The following is a 23,738-nucleotide window of genomic DNA, read 5'->3' as shown; positions in this document are numbered from 1 at the left end:
AGATGGGCGGAAAAAAACTGGAGGCCAGCTTGGCTGATGTAAAATCTCATTTCTGTTATTTAATTTATCAGAGACCGAAGTAGGAAATCCACCAATCATTTTGTAAGAGCACAGAGCTCCTACAACAGCATCTCTACCCTGGAAGGCCATACACGTACACAACACACGCACACATAAATACACACAGATCCCATCATCAGCCAGAGAGGGCCGGAGGGGTCATTAGTGAAGGAAGAAGATCAGATATCACCAATTCATCTTGGTCAAAATGATTAGAGAGACACAGAGAAAGAGGGATATATGGGGGGGGGGCATTCTTGGTAAATGTACTATCGTGATCTTGGAGCCATTCATCAAACACTGGTGGACACACGCCCACGTAACGTTTCACACACGCTCACACGCAGTTGAGGTTCAGGTTCAGAGGGGTCAAGGTGATTATTGTCACTGTAACTCACGGGAGTAAGCAGCAAACTGCAGCTCGTGTTAGATGCTGATCATTCAAGTCTACACTTGGCAACACACGTGGCATAACTGCAACTTTGTTGGGGGAATCTCTGACAATTAGTGCCTGGCATTAAACCTTTTTTCCAGATCTGTTGTCAATACAAAACCACGCCATGACAAGCAAAAAGAGTGGCAGGATAGAGATGGAAAAAAGATGAGCAGTAATCAAGCTTCATCAGAAGAGTAGCCATTAGCTGGAGCTATAAATTGCTAACCGTCTAATACCCCAATCAGACAAACATAATGATGTGGTTTGATGATAAATCTGAATGGGTTAACAAAAAGGAAAACTTGCATTCCAAGATGTCGCCCGATTTACTTCTTTGACAGCTGCTCACCTCCCGCATACACTGAAACCAACTTTCGGGCTTCCACTACAGTCCTTCTCCAGGGGAGTGAGTTGACAGCATGCACATTAGAGACTTCCTCTGACCAGTCCAGCTGACCAGTTTGCAAATAATTAAACAATAACCCAGCTACCCAACTAAAACAAGTTTTTTTTAAAAAAGAGAGACAGATTGTGTATAAATTGGACATTGGACAAAAAGTCTCTCTGAATATGGATGCACATGTGTTCAAGCACACGTCATACTTCGGCTTCTGTTCAGAACGGGTGTAATGCAGCATCACAGCAGTCAACTTCATCTATACATCCCAACATCACATAAAATGTCTCAACGGGCTTTGCAGGGCCACACAAAAACAGCTTCCGACCCAGCTTAAGCTTTCTAAGCTCTCAAGAAAACACCAAGGGACTAACAAGCAGACAGCCTGTTTGTCTCTTATCTCAGTAGTCCCTTTGTGCAATTTTCAATAGGCTTATCATTCAGACAACAGCAAGTTTAAAAAAACAAAAGAACTGAAGCAATATTATCTGGCAAAACAGGTATAAAGCCCAACTATCAAAAGCAGAGGCGACTTACTTTCTTCAGTTTAAAAGAAAAATAAACTCACCTAAAGTAGCTGACTTAAGGAAACTCCGCTGGACCAATAAGTTAGTTTGTTATCTCATAGTTCCTTTGAGCAAAGGGGATTTATTCAGACAATGGTGATTAGCACAGTATAAAAGCAAGAGAAAGCAGGCTATTGGAAGTATGTGGAACTTGTTTTAATGAAAAGTCAAACTAAACTTAAGCACTACGCGGATTGTGGGTAATTTGATTTGCGAACGTGTTTGATAATGGGGCTGTGTATTGTTAATAATCTGGTACTCTGAAATCTGATATAACATATATCACAATACTAGGTTTATGACTTAATATACTGCGATATATTGTGATACTGTAAGGCAGGTGATATGTAGCAATTTCTTAAAAACATATTTTAGAAAAACTATCATAGCACAAAGAACACAGCACCATATGCATAAAAAAAACTTTTCTTATGCAATCAGAGCAATGGGATCTCTATTTGTGTTTATTATAGTCCTGTAACATCCAACATCATAGCACTTCCTATTGTGCAGTCTGAATGAAGGACCTGAAATCCTCCTCTATCAGCAAAACAATAAAATAAAAGTGCTTGCAGGATTCTTTGGGTAAACAAAAAGAAAACGTCAAATTGTAAACTATCAAAGACCAATGCTGTGTTATTGAGAATCAATATCGTATCACAAACATAATATAGCAATATTTTCACCCCAAACTGGAAATAGAATAAGTCACAAAATTACTTCAGACTGTGTTAAATTGAGTCCCTCTTAAAAAGAGTTGTACCCAAAAGCACTGGTGGGCTCCACAGCTGGAAGCTGTTATTTGTGGAACTCCCAGAGTACTCATATAAACAAACAAACACACAAAACAGCATTGCAACAACTTAAGAGACAAACACTGTCACACAAGGAATCAAATAATTCATCCAAGCAGTGTTAGTCAGCATTGTAACTCCTGATGCTTCAGCACTGAAGTACTCCAACTGTGCATTGCAGTGTAGCCGATAAAAGACTCAAATATTCTGCAAAACATATGGCAGAATGGAATCAAGCAGAGGAGGGAGGTAGTGTAAACAAAAATAAACAGGGGAGATGATGCTAGAGGGATATAAACGCTGCCTGTCTGTACGCTGGGAAGGAAAACAGCATGTATGTCTGCTGTCAGACAACACAAATACATCTAATCCACAAACACAAGCGAACGCATAGAAATCCTGCCAGGAGCGTCACATACATCGCATACTGTGCTCTGAGACAATGCTAACTCCTGAAGTAACAATATTTAACTTCTCACTTGAATTTACACAGTCAGCTGTCACTAACTTGTCTGTTATAAGTAGCCTGAGTGTTGCTGCTGTCTTCAGTTGAGAATATTTCCACACAAACTCAGACTTCTAACTATGATATGAACTGCACCGAGGAGATCCAGTGAACATTACTTTATTCTGAGTGAAACTTTTCAATAATATTTTTACTGTTTGCAAGTCTCAGAAGGGAGCGAGTCGTAAAATCAAATGAGTCCTGAATCATGGTAGAGATGGCGGGTAATAATGGTTATGATAATAATGTTGGAGGTTGACTGCAACAAAGGGACAGTGATTGAAAGTATCCTACCGTGGTCTGTGATTTTACAAGACACGAGATAGAGCTCCTTCAGACTTCTCCCCTCCTTGGCAATGATTTCCACACACCTACAGAGAGACACAGAGCAAAAACAAACGTTAAAAGCATCACCTGAGGCTTCTGCGTTCTGTATATTGCATTTTCACTTTAGCTCCAAGGCAATTTTAACCCGCCTCAAAAACTCTGAAATGCATGCACACATGCAGTGGCTTTATTTCTTTTAAACTCTCTCTGTTACACACACGCTCACACACACAAGAATACTCCAAGGTAAAGGTTAAACAGTACGGCTGCAGGGTCATAACTGTTCACATATTCTGCCTCTGCTTCTTTTAACACATACATTAATAATTAAACACCTGATCTGATTAGAGAAGCATGCACCAACACGGCTTGAGTATATGTGTGTTTTTGCGCATGTGAGTGAGGGCACGCACACACACATACATAGAGTGTGCTTCCTCACTTCAAAGAGCGTATCTGCATTCAACCCAGTGCCTGAGCCCAAAGGACATACAGCGTGCGTGTGTGTGCGTGTGTGTGGGGGAAAGAGAGAGAGAGAGAGAGCATACACCAGGGAAGGCCAAAGGGAAGATCAGAGTATCTGTATCAAATGATTCTCTTTAAATGCCTCTAATGAGAGGAGTGTGTGCAACAACGAGATTTTGATCAACGCATTTGACCTATTAACCTTCAGGAGAAAATGTTTTGATCTTTATGCTGGTGTTCTGACATGAATATTTATGAGACAGACACACACACACACACACACACACACACATACTGTACAGCTCAGCTTTAATGTGAAAAAAAGCAGAGGTGAGGAAAAAAGGGGAAAAAAGTGATGTTGAGCTGTCTTCTATTATTGTGTCAAAGTGAAATGGGAAACAATATTGTGTACTGCTCGTACACTTTCACGCAACATGACTGACAACTGAGGTTATTCTGAAATGCATTGCTTATATTTGCTTGCTATCCACTGGCTTATCTCACCATATAGGCCGAGCATGATGTGTGAGGAGTTGTTATAAAGAATTTGAGCTTCTCTTCTTTCATATTCCTTTTTAATGCCACATCCTTACTATCTAGCAACTGGAGTGAAAATAGGATGCAGATCAACAGGAAATTCAAAAATTTCCACTTGAACAAAGCATAGTCTGTAAGCTTGCATTTTGTTGCTCCAGGATTGATTTAGGGTGACACAATGTGAGGAATGTCACTTGACGTGTGACATATCACACCGTGGGATCAAGGAGGCACAGATGCCAGTGAGAGGAGAGTTAAAATGTGTGTCATATTTCTAAAAATTCTTGTTTCTGCGTCGAGCCAAAGCTGTTAAAATGTGCACTGGCCCGTCTCCTTTAGTTCAGTGGGCTGCATCTTCATATTTCACCTTTTCTATTACTGTTGCTGTGGCCCTGCAAGCCTCTATGTTATCAGGTTGTTCCTCTCCTACCATTTCATTGTCCTCCCACCTCTCCCTGTTTATGTTTCCCTTTTTTCTCCCTGCCTCTAACTCTATCCCTCCCTTCATTCTTTTTTTTCCATTTTCCACTCTTTTTCTCTTTCTGGCGTCTAGTCGGATAAGAAAAACTCCTGTAAATAGAAAAAAAAGACCTGTTGCAATTGGTCATTCCTGACCCAACGTTGTGCTGTGGCCTTGGATTACATTCAGTTAAGCCAGCAGGATCACAATATCATGCTGTGTGTCTTGGGGCTACAGCATTATAGCTGCTAATGAATGTACGCACCGGGAAGAGTTGTTGAGGAAACAGACAAAAAAGAAAAGTGTGATTCAGGGATGCAGCAACGAAGGCCGAGGTGGAGAGCATCTTCTGGGAGCTTGTTACGCTGTGCCCAGGTCCCCGGGGTCAGGGCAAAAGCAATTAGACCAGACATCAATGAATGAGGGAGGGAGTGAGGAGAGATGGAAAACGAGCAGAGCGGGAAACAGAGTGAGTTGAAATCTCTATACATTAGCTAAAGGTTGCACGGAGACAGAGGGGGTACATCATGGGAGACAACGGAGAAAAATGAGAAGGAGTAAGAGGCCATTAATAAGGCCGGAGTGAGGTGATATGGGAGGACTGAGGAGACAGCAGAGGAGGCGAGGGAGGCCAGAGCAGAGGTGTGGGGTGTGATGGCGGAGGCATGGATCACACCACATGAAAGGCCCTCAAGAAGCAACAAGCTCCCGCCCCACCTCCACTCAAACCACACACGGCTCAGCTGACATGAATTACTGATTTGCTCGCTTTCAATAATGTACAGAGCCTGTGACAAAAGCCCCGGTTGGACACTGTGTGCATACTGAACATTTAGATAGAGGCGACGCTACAGGAGATAATGTTAAGAGGAGGACATTAAGATGCAGAGTAGAGAGCAAGTCAACAGATGCTGGTGAGGCTTAAAGGGAGGAGTGAGCAATGAAAGGTGAGATGAAGAGAAGAATGATGAAATAACGACAGTTTTACAGGACCGCAGAAAGTAACAATGTCAGTTTCAGATCATTTTACTTTTGATAGTTCTGCACCCTTTAATGCATAACTTTGTGGTTTATTGTTAAGAAAAAACACAAAATGACATGAAACACAAGAGGCCTTTCCATTTAGTCCTGTGCTACACTGACTCATTTAGAACTGAATTTTAAAGCGCTATTCATTCAGAGGTGGTACATTTTTTAAATTTTGTGTTGTAAGTGTCTTGCATTTTGTTTAATTTTATTTTGGCTTTGCTGACAGACAGTTGGCTGTGTTAACATGTGGAAACAAGGTGCCAAGAGCCTACCCTTACGCCTCCACTGGTCATCTTACGCCAGCCTTGGCCTCTCTGTTCCATGCACCACCTGGGTCTTTCATATGGGAAGCAAATTTTGGGCTCCCAGGTTTGTTGGACGCTTCTTCTGCCCCTCACACCTGCCCTATAGGGACTTTGCAGTTCCTTATGTTGCATCATTTATGGCAGCATTTCAAACTGACGCGGTCCAATGGCGTATCTTACTGCCGAAACAGGTGCCATCCTGCCATGTTATAGACTGATGTTGCCCCAGACATATCATACCACTGCGAAAGGTGACTTCTGGCGTGCCTGACATGAAAACCACTGACTAGGTGGTGGTATCTGATTTTTTTTGGAATGAGAACAGGCTGGAGCTAACAAGTGCCGCTTATTTGGGACGACAAAATGGTGGCCACCCTCCAATCTCCCCCTACTTTGCCCCAGTGAATAGGTAGCTTCATTATGAGCTACAAAAGAACCCTTTACCATTGTTAACAATGTTAGCACCACTAGTCATGCTGACTGTGCTAAAAGAGCTAACAGTGATCAAAGGTCAAAGTTAACGCTAACTTACAGGGAAAACCTGGGGATAGACAGGAGGGTCTACACAATGCTTGCACAGTTGTGTCAGGAAGGCATTAATTGGGGCAATCGCTAAATGAGTGGCGGTGCTAGCTAGCTTCCACCAGTTGGTGTGCAGTGCAGTTAACTGAAGAGCTCCATTTTTTAAATTGACCTATAGTCCAACATTCATGCACTCAAAAATATTTTTTCAGCATCAACCAAATCTGACATCCCCAGCAGAAAGAAAACAAAACTTTTTTAGAAAGAGAAAGGACTACAATGAAAAATAAGGCACAATGCTGCAGGGTTTTGGGATGGAAGATTAGGAAAAAAGGCGAAGAAGAGAACAAACGGAGTGATAAGGACAAAATGTGTGGCATCGTGATGATGAGGAGACAATATGAGATGCAGAAATAGAAAGAAAGTTGAGGAAGAAGGACAAAAAGAATAATAGACTGGAAGATGCGTCAGAAAATGGGAGAGCAGAGATTCAAGAAAAGGTGTAAAAAAGAAGTGTAGTAAGGAATGGGTAAGTGGGGGAGGAGAGGAGGCAGACAGTACAAGATGACAAAACTGAAGGGGAAGGTTAATTAGGATGATTTTTAACAATAACAGAAAAATCAGCAAGACAAAGAAGTCCAAGAAGATGAGGAGAAAATGATGATGACAAGTGAACAAGGCGATAAAGTCAAGCAAGTTGTCTCTGCTACCACAGAGGGCGAAAGATACTCTTATAAATATTATAGATGCATAAAAAAGTCAGGAGAAAAGCATTTTGTTATAGTTATGTCGCTGGCTAATATACAGCTCAAGGCCACTTTTTCCAATAAAATGACAATAAAACAGTCTCCATGACAACAACAGTAAGAGACTGCATGTTTAAGAGATTAGTGTAACCGGCAGGCAGTAGGGAGAGAGAGGACTGTCAGGGGTCAGTGTGTGTTTGGCTCACTGTCACCGCGCTGTCGGCACAAACAGCTAGAGGTAAACAATAAAACTGTCCCTCCTCTCTCTATCTCGTTCTTACAGTCTCATACAAACACAATCAAACTTTGGTTTGGTTCGAGGCGTGTCCGGGATTTGTGGGAACTTTTCTTCCTTAAACACAAAGTCATTTTCTGTCTAAATTGAATTACTGGAGCCACACAACTGGACCTTGAGGACTTTGCTTAACCCTAAAACATCTTTTATATTTAATTTTGTTTTCTTGCCAGCCAGCTAATGCTGCCTGCCAAAGAGTTTAGCCTTTGTTCGACTCCACTCTGAAGTATAAAAGGCTGAATTATAGTAAGAAAGAGTTAGGCTTAACTAATGCAATGCCTCTAGTACTTGAAAGAGAAATGGTTTTACTTAAAGGATTCCTTTACCTACAAAATGACCATTCGTATGTCAATTAGTCATGCTGTGTTACCTTGAATTTGTGAAAAAAAACTTTTCACTCATGCCTGGTATTAAGTGGTTGATTGGGGACTAAGTTTAACGACAGCTAAATGATATTAAACATCTTTTTACAAATTCTCACACAACTTGTGCAGTATAATCCACGTCTCATTTATCCAGTTGTATGTTCAGCAGTTCCCAAATACATGCATTTTTGTAAAAAAAAAAAAAAAAAAAGAAAGAAAGAAAAGAAAAAAAATTGTGTTGGGAGTCTGACTTTGAAAAGAGCATAGTCAATTTTCACCTCATTTAGATGTTAAATATTAAGGTTTTATCAAAAATGCGTGTGTGGGAAGTACTGCGCATACAGCTTGAATTATACAGCACTGTTGTATGGGAATTTGTAAAGTGATGTTTTGACAAAGTTTTGCTGTTGTTAAACTCCCCAATCAACCAATAATTCAGTATCCAGTGTTTATAAATTTGTCTCTGTAGAAGCATGTGAGAAAACCCTTTTTTTTCTCACAATCTCTGGGTAACACAGCATGAGTAATTAATAAATACAGGGTTTTGTTGTGGGTGAAGTATTTCTTTAATAAGAAAGGTAACATTTTGTAGAGTAACAGGGAGTAACAATTTAATCATCTCTCTGAAACACTTTAAAGAGGTGCAGAGATAAAGATGCAGCCATATATTTTCATTGCATCAGGAGAAAACATTTTTTTTCAGTAATTTGCGTTCCTGATACATAATTGCTCTTCCCTTGGAGTTTTTCAGAAGAAAACTCAATTATGTTGCTGTGAAACCATGGTAACAACATCAGCGCTAATTTATCTTGTGATTAACGAAACATTTTCCGGGGTCTTTACATATAAATGAGGCCCGAAGGTATGACAAGCTAAGTGGGGTAGCTCAAGGTGGAAATGCCACTGACTGAGGAGCCTGGATGCTTTTAAAAATCTCTTTTTATTCCCCAGAATTAAATTTACTTTTGGACCATTTTGCCAACCTCTGCTCCATACAAAGTATTAACTGAAAAATCCTTTTGGTTAAAGAAGCTATTGCAGCCCCATTACTATCATTCCTTAAAAGTTGTGAATAAAATGAACATAGTTCATCTTATTAAAATGATATTTGTATGCACTGAATAGCATCATTGTAAAGGTTTTTAATAACTTTTAGAAATTCTTGAATAATAAAAGGGAAATGGTAAAATAGCATTATCAGAGGGATTCCAATTAAACCATATTCGTACAATACTAAAGATTAGGAAAGGGGACTTTCTAGTCAAGGCCGATGCAGTGATATCCATGGATCCTCAGAGCAAGAAGCTCACAGGAGTATCAACACCTCAGAAAACTTCCAAAGCCTTTTAAAAACTATTTCCAACATCTTTTTTACAACTTGCTGTTAAGGCCTGTGTGGACTTTTACAGCCTCAACCAGCATTTAACAGAGACAAAGAGGGTGAGCACTTTAAAATTATCAACCAACTAACAGAATACTGCTTCTATCTGAGCTCTGTATACTGTGTTAAAGCTCCCCTATAGGACTACTGGCCTTGACTATATTATGTTCGTTTGTTTGTGTGTGTGTGTGTGTGTGTGTGTGTGTGTGTGTGTGTGTGTGTGTGTGTGTGTGTGTGTGTGTGTTTTGCTGTACAACCAGAGGTTAAACCTTGACAAAGCCTAGTGATCATCCCTTAATCCCAGCTCACTGTTTGATCAAATGTAATCTCTTGCTCTATGAGCTGGTTGCCATGGTCAAACTTTAAATTAGGAAAGAGAAAATGGTTATTAAGATTTGTACTCTGTACTGTGTGCTGATTGTGTCATTTTCCATTTCTGTTTAATTTTAGGTTTGTTTTTTTGATTGTTTGTTTGTTACTGTCACCCTGTCAGTAAAATGGTCTTACTAAACAAAACTCGACAGTAATGGTTGGTGTTTTCAGTATCAAAACTGCTGTCGGTACTATATCCATCTATAGAACTCAACATAGAGATATAACCTGTATTTATTTTGTGCATCTGTTTACTTCAACACCCTGTTCCTTATTATGAGGGATTGAAGGCCATTTTACATGTCACAATAACAAAAAATTAGAAATCAGTTATTCTCAATACCAAATTCAATACCATGGTGTAAAAAAATCCTCCCCAAAAAATCCTATGCATACACTGCTTTATTTAGACATTCAATTTAAATTTAATTATTCATCCCCAATGATCCTACATAGATGCACAATAGCGGTCAAATTTTAAGTAGGCTATATTAACATATTTCTCCCCCACTGTTGTTGTTCAGCAGTTGTAGATGTAAGATGCAGCGGTTTGTCTATAGGCTATTTGTCCAGCCCCTCTCCTCCTGTATGATTTGACAGCTGGTTAAAAAGTGACAGTAATTAGCTACAGAGTTTTACCCAAAGTTGAACATTCTTCAACTTTCTGCAACCAGAAAAAAACACCATATGCATCGCTGAGCGCAGAAAAGACACTCAGCACCCTGTCACGCTGCTGTCATTTGCAGCATAGTGTAAGTACACATCGCTTCCATTACAAAGCATTAAAAAAAAAAATACGCAGGCCACAGGAAAAAAACACTTTTTTTTCTGACGAGTTGAAGAGGAGGTGTCGCTGCAGTTACACCTGATTAATAGAACACTTTTATGCATATACGCTGCCCTGTCAGGTTTGGAAGAATTGCAACCCTGTTACCTATGATACTGGAGAAAAATGAGGACTGTCGCATTTTCAGAATTTTGGCATCTGCTTGGTACCAAAGCACTGGCCAAAAACGTCCACTGGTATAAAATTTGATCATATTTGTTATAAAACTGCTCTCTATGTAGAATATGATTCTACCAACTACATTACTGAACCGTGTCCATACAGAGCAAACTGGGAAGAGTCTACAGTGAAACTCAACAAGGAGATGTGGGACAAGAAAGGAGGGACAAAGGGAGTTAGGGACAACCTAGTATTCGTGTGTGTATGTCATAACGCAGAGTGTGTTGTTAGTGCTTGTGTGAATGCGTGCATGTGTCTCTCAGAGGTGAAGCTAATCTTCTTTTATGCAGCACAGCCAGAGGTATCCAAGCAGACAGGCAGCAAGAGGAAGAATAGCGACAATACTTGAGAGAAACAGAGGTCCATATTTATCACAAAGACTGCAGACGGTCTTCCAGCCAAACAACATGTGTAGCGCTTCTCTTTAGCTAGCCGATCACAATGAAGCAGGAACAAAGACGCTGCTGGGAGAATGGCTGTAGGTAGGTACACTAGCACGGCTCTGACCAACACAAGGCCTCGTCTCATCCCGCTCCTCACACGGCCCACAATTACACGGCTGTCTAGCCACACAAAAGGAGCAGGGAAATAAAAATGGATGATTTTCGAGAGAAGAGGGGGAAAAAGAAAGAAAGTAAGCATGAAATGTATAAAGAAAAGCGGTTGAAGGTCTAAGGAGAGGTTGAAAACATAAAAGGAGGAGGAGGAGGTGGCGGAGGAGGAGGAGGCAGCAGCGGTGACAGACGAGACTTCAGACTTCCATGGCTGTCTTTAGACTTAATGAAATGGAAGGGCGGAGCTGCACAGAGGAGGAGAGCAAGGCAAGACGGGGGTTTATACTTCTGAGGAGAACGCTCTTGCAAAATGATTCTTGCTGTAAATTTTCTTTATATCACCCATAAATCCATACTCAAGTGTAAGGAAGCATGGCTCTGCTTCCTCAGACGCTGTGCAACACTGACTTTCTGGAATCCTCTGGACAAAAAAAAAAACTTTAAGACTTTTTCATAGGGCTAATATAAATGGATATAAAAATATCCAATACCTCAAAAGAGCCCTTCAGTAAGCAAATACCTCATAGTGAGGCAAAGCAACAATCTTAAAATGGAGCAATACAGGTTTTATTGAATGACAGGGAACATGTTCATTGCTTCTGAAACTGCTGACCCTCTGATAATATGTGTAGACTTAGACGATTGTTCTGTTGCTTATTTGGGGTCCAATAAAACTGTGTTCTCAACAAAATATCAGCAAAGCGATCATTCAGTATCAGAGTTCATTATTTATCTTGAAGAAGCCATTTCTTCTTCCATCAAGTCTTTTTTTTGTTTTAACAAAACATGTTTTGTCATTAACTCCTAACATAGGAGAAGATTTCAGTGGGGTACGCAGGGGACACGGCCCCTCAATATTTAGAGCATGTGCACCCCCCACCCCAACCAAAATTAACAATGCATTTGACATTCGCATCATAAATTGTTGCAGAAAAGGCAAAAAATGGTGTATAAAAATGAAAGGATATAAAACTAAAAATGTCTAGCATTTGTTTTATACATGGATACGCTTCGACATCCACATCTTTTGTTTTTTTGTAACTTTGTATGATATTTATTTCAAGACTTCAAGGTTTGACTGGTAAAATATAATTTTCCTGTAAAATTACAGTAAACTCTTGGCAGCTGTCATTTTTCAGTGGAATGTGAAGTTTACAGTGGAATACCGTTGCTAACCTGCATGTGGCTTTTGTCCCTCTGTGAGGCCTTCTTCTGGTAAAATGAAATATGAATCATAATGCCCTGGAATCAAACAATAGCCTACTGTTTCTTGTTAACTGATTTTTTTTTTTTTTATGTTTTTGGCTTCTGGATATCAGTAGTCAAAGTATAAGTGTCAGAGTATCAAGTCTAACTGTGTTTTACTGTATTTTGGAGGGAAAAAAATAGTACATCACCGTTAAAATTTGGCTGTATTTTTACAGCACTTCGTGTTCAAATTATGAAAAACCAGAAGGGCACTGGGAGAGTGCAGAACTCCACTAAGGCCAAATGCCCTAGACAATGTCAATGACAGTAAAAAAATGATTTGTGTTTCTGCTCCATGATTCAGATCTGCTCAAAAATGTAATAGGTCTTCCTTCACCCACGCTTCACCTTTCCACTAAGTTTGACAAAAATCTGCCCAGTATTTTTCTATAAACCTGCTGACAAACAGACAATCACACCAAAAATATAACCTCCTCAGAGGTTAATTAGTAAATACTGTACATAGACCTCAGAGAACATTCACACATCAAAAAAGCTCCCTCTAACTATTGCAGTTTTCTACATGGAACCATAACAGAGTTACCGGAAATATCACACATTTGTTTATTGCTGTGATAAAATTGCAAAATTATAAATCCAGAAGCCAAAGCTATAAGTTACTCCTATCTGTTTAAGCATGTGTATTTGTGTGTGTTTGCCATGTGTGTTTGCCGTGTGTGTGTGTGTGTGTAAGTTCCAGTCGTCTGAATCAGGGTCTGCTTCAGCAATTAGGACCTGGATGATTTCCCAGGCTAGCCTGCCGTACCCACCGCTCAAATGAGAATCACATTCCTATTGTGTTCCACCACCGTTAATCATGTTTTCAAACGACGGGGCATTCCAGCAGCTTGTCATCAGCCGGCTCAAAAATGTGCCGATGGGGTCATAACTGGAGCCATAAATGCCCATCATCCTCGACTTTCCTGTCCAACCTGTGCTTTTTTTGTTGTTTGTCTGGGAAAGGAGAAGCAAGCACCGGATGAGCACACTTTTCAGGTCAACACGACAAACGGAAAGCAGAAAAACCAAGTGTGCCACTGTCTCTACTCATCCTCAGGTTCTTGAAATGCTTGAAGCCTTTTCCCGAGCTGTAAGTACACAGTAATTGCAGAGTAAAACACTTTTAATACTCCACAAATGGCAAAATTTTCAATACAAAGATGGCAGGAGTTCTATTCTGAGCAAAGGGCCATTTAGCATTTGTCAAGGTATATATTAAATAATAGTGGGTTCAAAAGTGCACCAGGCTTCTGGAGATATTTTGATATATATTCACCTGTAAACTTATGGCTATGATTACACACAGCAGTGGCCAACAATTTCACCATCTCCAAAAACAAGTGTCACTTATAAACCAGCTGATTTGTCCAACAAAAAACGGGGGGAAAAAGCCAACTAAGCACTTTGCGAGGTTAAGTGGCAGTTATTCACTTTAAGCTCATCCAAATGGACAGCCTGTTGCCTTGCCAACGCTGACGGGCCTCCGTGATGCACATGCACAAACAGCATTTTAAAGCAGCTCCTCGTTTGCCAGAATGAAAACCAACTGGCCTGACATCGCTCACATAATGTGGAGCTCTCATAGCGCTTCGCTCTGCAGCTGTGGTTCCTTCCTCTGTTGCACCTTAGCAGTTTTCCCCCCTGAGGGCATGCAAGGCAGATACTGACCTGTAAATGAACAACTTGGTTCTGTGAAGCAATGCTGTGCCCCTATCTGCCTCTACGGTCAGCCCACTGCAGCCATAACACAATAAATAACTCGGGAGAAGATGAGCACTGCCCCGTGGCAGATGGCGATAACACTTACAGCCTCAGGTCTGAGTTGACACAGTGGTGTTTGTGCTTGCCTGAGTGTGTGTATGTGTGAGTGCAGAAGAGAAAGTTAGTGGAGCTCTGCCCATGTGAGACGAACAGTTAGGTTAGAGATGGTTGCCCATGATAGATGTCACCGTGGGGAACAAAAGCATCTGCTTTCTTGGTGCTTCTCTTATTTCTGAAGCATGTGGTCAGGTAGAGCAGGATGGAAATGACCTAAAACTCCTCAGCACAGTGTACATGTATTTGATTATGGCATCTGCAGCTGAAGTTAGGCTTGTGTTATTTGATTTTACAGGAATTCTGTAATTTACTATGGGTAGGAATCAACAGAAGCCCCATGATACCATATTATCATGCTTTAGCCGTGATACAATATTACTGCGATTTTAAACGTTTAGCGACATGCTGAGCATAGCAATAATATATGTTGTGATATATCACATTTTTTAACTGTAAATTATGTCACCAAATGAAAAAAAATGTCAGTGTCTCACTTTCTGTCAATTTCATAATTTCTATCTTCAATAATTTCACTACAATATAACCTTATCAAGTTACCGTTGTGACACATGGAGCCATTATATTCTTATTGTTGTCAAACATGAAAAAAGAAATGGCAGTACAGCACAAATCTTTGTTTCCAACCAATATTTTTATCAAGGATTTTATTTTTGTTTATTTTTGTAAGATTATTTGTTGTAATTTTCCTTCTGTAAAAAGTGACAGTTTGTACTACAAGACACTTTATGTAAGTTATAAGTCACATTAGTAAAAAGGAAAATGGAAGGAAAATGTTACCCTAACCCTTTTTTCTAAAGAAAATACATTTTTAGGACTCAATTATGAACAGTAATAGCAAGAAAATATCTTTTTGTTTTTTTGAACGGGCCCTTTTTCTCTAAAGTCCAGTCAAAAACACACACTGCTACTAGCATTTTATTATGAATGTGATTTCTGCAGAGCAGATAATAAAACCAATAACTAGCAGCTAATAACAAAATCTTGTTTGGGGCACTAAAGAAAACAGCCAGTCTGACTGTGATAAATCAGGGTGAGCGTGCCCCTCAGGGCTGCATATCGTAACTCTTCTGCTCGGTGTCCACATGCAGAGATAGAGGTGAACTATCACGATGTTTACCAATAGGCCTGACACAGTGGCACACGGTAACACACAGTGTACACCCTCCGCCCACTCAGCCGTGGCTAATTGCTCTGCACTTTGATTACCGCCATCTATTTTAATGAGAGCTTACCAACGCATACTCTCCTGCCCACTTTCGCTGTCAAACACACATGCAAACACGGTACACACATGCATGCCACTTGGATATGCATGCACACACACAAAAGAAAATAGAAGAGAACAATACTGTGTACTGTGTTTGTCCCGGTGGCAGGAAATTGCAGGGTGTTCATTAGGCTAATGGATATGAAGAGGAAGGGAGAAGGGGGATGAAGATGGAATGGGGGAGGACAGGATGGGAGGGTGGGAGGCCACTGAATTATACCACAACAAATTCTGTACAATGGCCCAACAAGTCATATTGCAGCCTGTAATTTCCTTGCTGCTATGATAGAGAGAGGAATGCTTCAATTAAACAGACTGGCTTTAATTATGCTGAATTTGCCTCATAAGTCGGCTCCTGTTGAGAACGAATGAGCTGTTGCGTTTTTGGTGCTACTGCTCACTGCTACTGCAGCTCGGCTGGATGGACTCAGCTTCATTAGGATCTCTGGTGTACCAGCACACACACCAGGATGGCAAGGCCTAATCAATGGACTCACACTGTTCTAAAGACTCAGGGAGAGTCGAGACAGTGGATACCGAACTGGACAGGGTTGCTGATCGATGGTAAAAATGTGTGCTTTCCAGTCTTCTTTTTTATTTCCCTTTGCACACACTGAGGCCTCTGACACTCAGGCTGTACAGTCTTTTCCTCAAAAGTTACAATATTTTATAGTTTTCCCCTGAGAAGGAAACGACATGAGTAGACTACACTACGGCAGCCCTTGACTAAAAGTGTGCTTCAAAAGAAACCACATGAGCAGGATGTACATAAAAAGCAGGGGAGACCAGAGCAGTTAAAAAAAAAAGAGGAGGAGGAGGAGTGTAAAGGAAAAGAGAGCATTAAAAGGATGGAGTGCAACAACCGCACTACAACCACAGCAATGCCAGATCACATCGTCACACTCTGTCTCATCACTTTACGAGACGTTAGGTCGTCCATGAAACTAGTTCAACATGTCTAGTATAACAATCATCAGTACCACACACACACATACACATACAATTGCTATGTTGGAAAATGTTGTTCCAGGAAAACAGAGCTCCAAATTCTGCCAAGATGAGGTCAGCACTCTGCGGTAAGTCAACTAGAAAAGGTGAATGTGTGTGCAACTTAAGGACAAAATATCTGCGTATCCAAGGTTTCAAATTTCATTTCACATGTCTCAAAAACTCTAATCTTTACAGCTTGAAAGAACCTGGAGCTGCTCCTTACCCTGGCAACATCTCTGATGACCTCTGATGTCTGGAGTCCCTGCAGTGGCCTGGCCATGACCCCTGTCTGCTAACCTGGCATCGCCAGACCAGATCACAAAAGTTGGTCTGGAACCTTTCACTTCATTATCGATTTTCAAGGGGCATTATGAACGGCTATAGATCAAAATGCTTCTGGAAGCAATTGAACAGACCTTCAACTAGTGCTGTAGTACTCGAGAGGACCACTTTTTCAAGGTCTTGGACTGAAGCACATTTTCACTCGCAGAAAGAGGATTGTGTTGAATAAAGATGCTCAAGTTGATTTCAGCTTCTCTGTGTTTGTGTGTTTGTTCTCTCACAGAATAAGGAAAATTCCTGCACATAAAATACACCTCTGCAATACATTATGTTTTTTTTTTCTTTTTATCAAGACTTTTCTCATGGTACACTTATATACATGTACACACAGCATGGCAATTAAATAGTTAAATTAAGAGGAATCTTCGGTTGTTCCCTGTGGGTGTTTCTATAGGAATATGGAACTTTCATGGATTTGAGGAGTGCCTATTTATTTATGTTTTTTTCTATTTATTCTATTTTAATTTATAGGGACAATGCCACTTAACATAGTACAACTTCCTAGTAGACTTTTAGTAAAGAAAAAGAAGGTTTGCATTTTCAGCATTTATTATAAGTGTGTCCTGCAGTGTGGGCCTCACACTGCCTTTGTCTTGGTCTTGACTTGGTCTCAACCCCTTGAAATTTTTGCTCCTCTTTATTAAGCTGTTTGTGCTCACCACTATGTCAAAGATGACATCATTATGTATTTTGCGTAAAGCCCAAAGGCTCCACAAGTTGTTAGTCGTGTCACAAACCCACCTAATATTAGATAAATGTTTGTGATGAGCTCACCAAGTGTTGGGTCAGCTAGAAATCTGTTGAATGGGAGGGGGACCAGAAGCATCCGCCAGAGCAAATAAAACATGAGCGTGCAGATTTGTCTGGTTCCCAAGCAACCTGTCTGCCACTGTCTCCATAGAAACATGGGCAAAGGTAGCACTTGAACAATTTAACAACCTAAAATTGTGGTACTGTCTAAGAAACTGTAAGCAAAACACGCATTTCTGGAACTTTACCACAAGCAGTCCAACCGTTCCTCTCACCTCATTTCTTTACCCTAACACTTTCCCCTACTGGATTTTATCACTGAATAGAACCCTTTTGTTATTCCCTTGGAGGTGTTGTCATATTATTAAAGAATCACACCTTACCATTGTAGTGCATAATGTATGCTGTATACATTATGCACTACAAACACACCCCCACATGAAAATAAATAATCTGCAGCATGGGCAGAGGGCTTTAGCATAAATTGTAAAGACAAAAAATAAAAAACCTAGCTGCTAATTCAATTGTTCCCTCCACAGGGACAAGAAAGAGAAAAGATCCTAATGAGAAACTGGTGGCTAAATAACCATGATGGTAATAACAGTGTGAGCGTCTCTTAGTGCAGGCGTTTGACTCTGGTGACACACAGCCATTAGGTATTCATGAAAACAGATGTTGCTTGGCTCACCAGCTCATTGGCCCAAACACCCCTCGAAAAAGCCAGAATCCTAAATGAATCCCCCAACGGAACGTGCTGTTTGATCCCACGCCAAGAAAAAGTGAGGAGATTTCATGCTATAGGAGAGGAGGAGAGAGAGTGGGGGGGGTCGCAGGAGAAGGACGACTAGGCAGGGGGAAGGACGAAAGACGAGACGAGGGGTAAGAAAGAAAAGGGAGAGAAGTGTGGTTTATCCCCCCTTGAAGTTTCTGTCTTCTCTCATAATGCCTCTTCATCACCAAACCTCATCTCTTCTCCTCATGTCCAAAGATGCCATCTATAGCATGGGCTGAAGAAACAAAATCCTATTAGCTTGACAGCAAAGTGAATTTGTTGAAGCAGTCTCAACCAGGCGACGCTCCACTGGCTTATCACTGGCTAAGCAGACAGAGCTTAGGCAAGAGGAGGACAGAGGAGAATGAGGAGGAGACAGACGGAGGGGGGTCCAGGGGAGTTTAGGTGCTTTTATATACAGTACTGTATAAGTAGGGCTCAGTATCTTCTCATTTCTCCCTCCAACCCATAAATCTTGAGATTTTAGAAGTTAATTCTGATCTTTAAAAGAAGACAAGATTTGACTAAAAAAAAAAAACTTATTAAATTACAAAAGCTTATATCACACTTTTTAATTCTGTTCATTATTTATGTTTGTTGTTTTTTCCCCATTGTGTTAACACTGGTGCATAATCTGCAGCCCATTTGTACTTTTTCCTCCATTCTTTTCATTCTGAATTACCAGTTTTCAACCTGTTTTACTGTAAGCTACACTGTCCTCCCCCCTGCATTGCACTGTGTAAATCATAAAAACTTCTGAATGTGTGCAATGAATAGCTTAAACTGATCTGCTACTATAAAAAAATGAAATATTTTTAGGTAAAAACACCACAAGATAACGATAATTGTTTCCCCCACCCCCCAACTTGATTAAATACTTTCTTAAATTTTGTGTATTGCATGTCATTACATAAGTTGAGTTTCCACCCAAAGGTGGTAAAAAGTTTAACCAAATTTTCAGAAAATTGGTAAAAGAAAATGCAAATTTAGGAGCTTTTCCATCCACTACTGTTATGTGAATATTGGGACTTGGTTCATTTAGAAAGGAAGTGGGTGTCATCAATTCTCCTGTCAGGTGTTGATGCAAAAGAGGACGCAACGAGATGACAAAAGAGCGCCAGTCAAATCTTTAAGGAACAAAAGCTGTGGATGCATTATAACAGAAAGCACTCTGGACAATGGAAAAAAGAGTTTTGAACTCTCTCTTGGAAGAGTCCTGGTAACAGCCCTGTGTGCATAAGCATGTTAAAAACCATCTAGAGATGACAAAGACAGCTTGCAATGGCCCATGCAATGACCGTAAATCATGACTGTACATTGTTCATTTTCTAAATCTGCATCCAACTGTAACTTTTCACCTCCCTCAAGGATAAAAAAAATCTGCAATATTTTTTACTTTTTGTTTCAATTTTTTACGTTTCCACACATATTGAACGTACCCATAAAAAGAGGGGGGTGGAAACATTTAGGGAGTATCCTTTTTTTTATTGATGGAGAATCACATTGCATTCTCATCTATTCTTCTGTACTGTACAGAACATTACAACATTAAAGTAAGTACATACTAAGTATGTACAGTATATTATTAATCCCAATCACAATTTTAAACTTGAAATGGTGCCAAACATTACTGTAGAGGTTAATCATACTCTTTGTGTCTTGTTTTGTCTAGTCTGTCCTCATCTTTGTAAAGGAGTTCATGTCATTGAGTAGTACGTTAACCTGAAAACACAAGGATGAGGATATAGTCGAGGAGGATAGGGAACCAGATGTATAGCCATTGTTCTCTCTCTCCTTTCATAACTATTGATATTACAGCCATCATCCTTACAAAGATCTTCTATTTAGTGTGCTGGCAAATTGACCACGGCTGGTGGTTTGGAGAGACGGGGGGAGGAAGACAGAGTAGAAGACGAACAGGCTTTAATAGGCAGTGTTGTTGATGGATGTGATTATAGCCTCTTCATGCTGCCCATCCATTCTCTATAGATTCCAGATGATAACAGTCCCCCTTCTTTCTTCCTCTCCCTCTCTCCCTTACAATGTTTTTCTCTTATCCTGTGCTTTTCGCCGATTTTATTTGAACATCTCATGTTCTTCTCCTGTCTTTCAGCCTTTCTGTTTCTGTTTATCCTCCTTCTCTCTCTGGCCTCGTTCTTCCTCTCCCCTCTCTCTGCTCTCTAAACCCTGTGCACTTTCTTTGATTCCCTCCTCCTCATAACACCACCTTCTTCACACAATCACTTCCCCTCTACCCTCCTCATGTGCTTCACAGGGAGCCAACAAACCACATCACATATCCAAGAACCCCCCTCTTTCTCCTCCTAAACAGCCCCTCTTCTATCCCTACTGTCTTTTTCTCTTTACCACCGCCTCTCATCCTTTCATGGTCATCATCCCAGCGCGCTTCCTTACAGTTTACGACAGTGTTCAGTGTTCACATTTCCAAAGAAAAAATACCCCCCGATGGGTGGTACGTGTTTGCCTCCGAACACATTAGCAGTGTCGAGCAAAACACTATGACAAATGACAGGAGACTAGCAGTGGGGATCCTGCTGGTCATTCAGCCAGCCGGCAGAAGCACTGGAGTGCGCTCCGCCGCAGCACTGAGGCTCAAAGTGAAACCAATCCTCCAACGCCATACAATATCTGCCTTAATCTTACTCAAGCTCCGCTCATTACACACCCAGCATGGGCCGGAGACAGGCAACACAGGGAGCTATGCGGCTGGGATTTGTGCGCCAACTGTGTGTGTGTAGACGCAACGATGTGGTATCGCTATCACTGCAAGACGAAGCCACAGTTTAAAGGGTGTGTAATACGCCATGACACTGTACGCAGATCGAGCAGATTTATAGTCCGTATCATCCCCTCATATAAGAGACAAAACCATAGAGAATGTTAATTTCCACCGTCATAAACAACCATAATAAGCATCGCAGTGACATGTGAGCATGTTTGCATACCTCCGTAACAATCAGCACACTGTGAGTCTGCGTACATGACATGCCTGTGTACATGTGTGTGTATGTGCTTTACCACATATGCATGAACACATTATGTGCATGAATAAATGGTTGTGCACATGTCTCCTTTATACCTTGTTACGGCAGTGAAAAATTGCCTCCATCATGCGAGGTGAGGTCATCCAAAGCGAATTCAGACAATCCTAATTGTGCAGGGTGATAATGCCCCCACATAAAGACTAACATATTTCAACCCGCAATAATACTCTCTGTAGTCCAACAACTTTTCAGCACCTTCCAATATCCAGCTTACGTTCAAGGACGGGCGGAGGAAAGGGCAGTACAAAAAGCTGGAGGGCTGATCTGAAAAACAGAAGCAAAAATCTGAATAGAAAAGAAGTTTTGAGCAAGAAGGCACACACTAATGCACAAGTAGAAATCACTTCCTTGCATACATTATTTTCTCACATGGTTGAACAACCATGCACACCCACATACACACACGTACAGAAAGTCTACCCAAAGCAGCAGACTGGAGGGTTGGAGTGGTGCAGCTCCCAGTCTGCCAGTTCAGTTTTATGTCTCGGCTTTGATACAAATCCACACAGCATGGGAGCTCAATCCACCACCTGAGGTGTGTGTGTGTTTATGTATAAGTGTGCGTGTGTGTGTGGGTACGAATGTCCAATCCACCACCTGTTTGTTAGCACAGAAGGCCAAACACACTTCCAGAGGGTCCTTCTTGGATACATGTGTGCGCGTGCAAGTGTTTTCATGTGTGTGTTCACGTGCACACGTCCCGCATGTGAGTTTGTACCTACGGTGTGGGATCCATTCTGTTTTCCACATGAAGCTGTTCCTCATTAATCAATTTATGGAGGGACAGCTATATGAGCCTCGGCTCTCTTCCACTCCCTCCCAATAAAACCTCACTGGGCTTCTTTCCTTCTCCAGCTCACATAACCCACCTTCTGGCCAGATCAGGTCATACACAGTAACAAGAAAACCACAATGAGGATCACTAAACCCAGGCCAAACACATGCTATAATTATTCAATTTTTCAGCTGAACTCCTGTGGGTTTATATATTGTATACACTTTCAAGACATTGTTTTTACTGAAATGTTAAGATCATAATTTCCTTGCCAAATTTTCTTTTACAGCAAACTTTGTGTGAGTGACCTAATGTCTGCATTGAAATCATCATATTTGGCTGCCAAATCGTATAATTTATAGAACTTTTTCTTCTATTAACATTGTTGAATCCTGGCAAAACTAATGTATAATGGCGATGAGGCGTGTAACAAAGACAGGTGGTCAAAAATACAAGTCACAAAATAAAAAAAATTATGCACCTCTGACAGCCGTGGGCCAATCTGTTCGACCACATGTCCTATAACCTAAACTTTTCTCATTTCTCATGAACCCCTCAGAGAGGACATGACAAATGCAGCAGAACAATGTTTTATCTCATCTGACATCCTGACAACAAGGAAATAAACATAAGCTGACAGCCAATCAGATCGCCCATCTGCTGGTCTGCCTCACAGTGGTTGGATCGCCCGACAAGTAGCGAAGGAATAATTTTTGTGAGGGACACACCCCGGAGATAAGTGGGGGAGCAGAGGGGGGTTTGAGATAAGAGAGAGAAAAGAAGTGAGAGAGAGAGGGGGTACAGGGAGAGTGGAGTGGGCAGCCACATGGCAACTCCGGGCAATTTGATTGGTGGAGGGACGCAGGCATCCAGGCAGGAAGACCAGGAAATGTAATTCAGCGAGGCTGTCTGAATATGACATCTCTGGGAGGTATTCAATCTGCAGCCAAACCCTCAAGTGGCGCCTCGCCTGGCATGGTGGCAGGGAGGTTACAACTGTGAGCTCACTGCCTGTCAAACCCACTACACCCTCTGTGGAGGAGAAGATATGACGGAGAGGAGAGGAGAGGAGAGGAGAGGAGAGGAGAGGAGAGGAGAGAAGAGAAGAGAAGAGAAGAGAAGAGGAGGGGAGAGGAGATAAAAGGAGTTGGAGTCGAGGAGAGATAAAAAGGAGTTAAGGACAGAGGAAAGGAAATATAAGAAAGGAGCGGGCAACAGAAATACTAGAATGAGGAGAAATATATTTATATAGTGACAATGTAACTAAAAAAGGTACAGCCAAGAATAAACAAGATTTAGATGGAGTAGGTGAACGTCTGAAAGGAAAGGCGGAGGGATTGCCAAGAGTCAGAGGCACAATGGGACTTAGCTGAAGCTCGGGAGAATGAATGGGAGAAAGACTGAGGAAGGAAAGGCGGAGTGAGTGAGAAAGTGATCCAGGCGCCGGCTGTGATTCTTCTCTGTCAAGCACGGCTCATAGAGAGTAGTGATAATTGACAACAGTGGCTGACGTTCTTCCCCGGACCACTCTATTCATTACAAAACCAAACAATCTCCCCCACCTCCCT

General features: G+C 41.1%; 1 protein-coding gene across 1 annotated transcript in view; it reads right to left on the bottom strand.

Annotated features, from left to right (window-relative positions):
• fbxl17 (F-box and leucine-rich repeat protein 17) overlaps positions 1-23,738 on the bottom strand; it is a 282,885-nt gene that overhangs the window by 91,849 nt on the left and 167,298 nt on the right. Inside the window, exon 9 of the mRNA XM_042487705.2 lies at positions 3,053-3,129. Within this exon, the coding sequence (XP_042343639.1) occupies positions 3,053-3,129 (77 nt within the window). The remainder of the gene's footprint in view (positions 1-3,052; positions 3,130-23,738) is intronic.

Source organism: Plectropomus leopardus, chromosome 4 (genome assembly GCF_026936395.1).
Source record: "Plectropomus leopardus strain MGB_pleo_1.0 chromosome 4, ASM2693639v1, whole genome shotgun sequence".
Taxonomy (NCBI): Eukaryota; Metazoa; Chordata; class Actinopteri; order Perciformes; family Serranidae; genus Plectropomus; species Plectropomus leopardus.
This window is presented reverse-complemented; position numbering and strand designations above follow the sequence as displayed.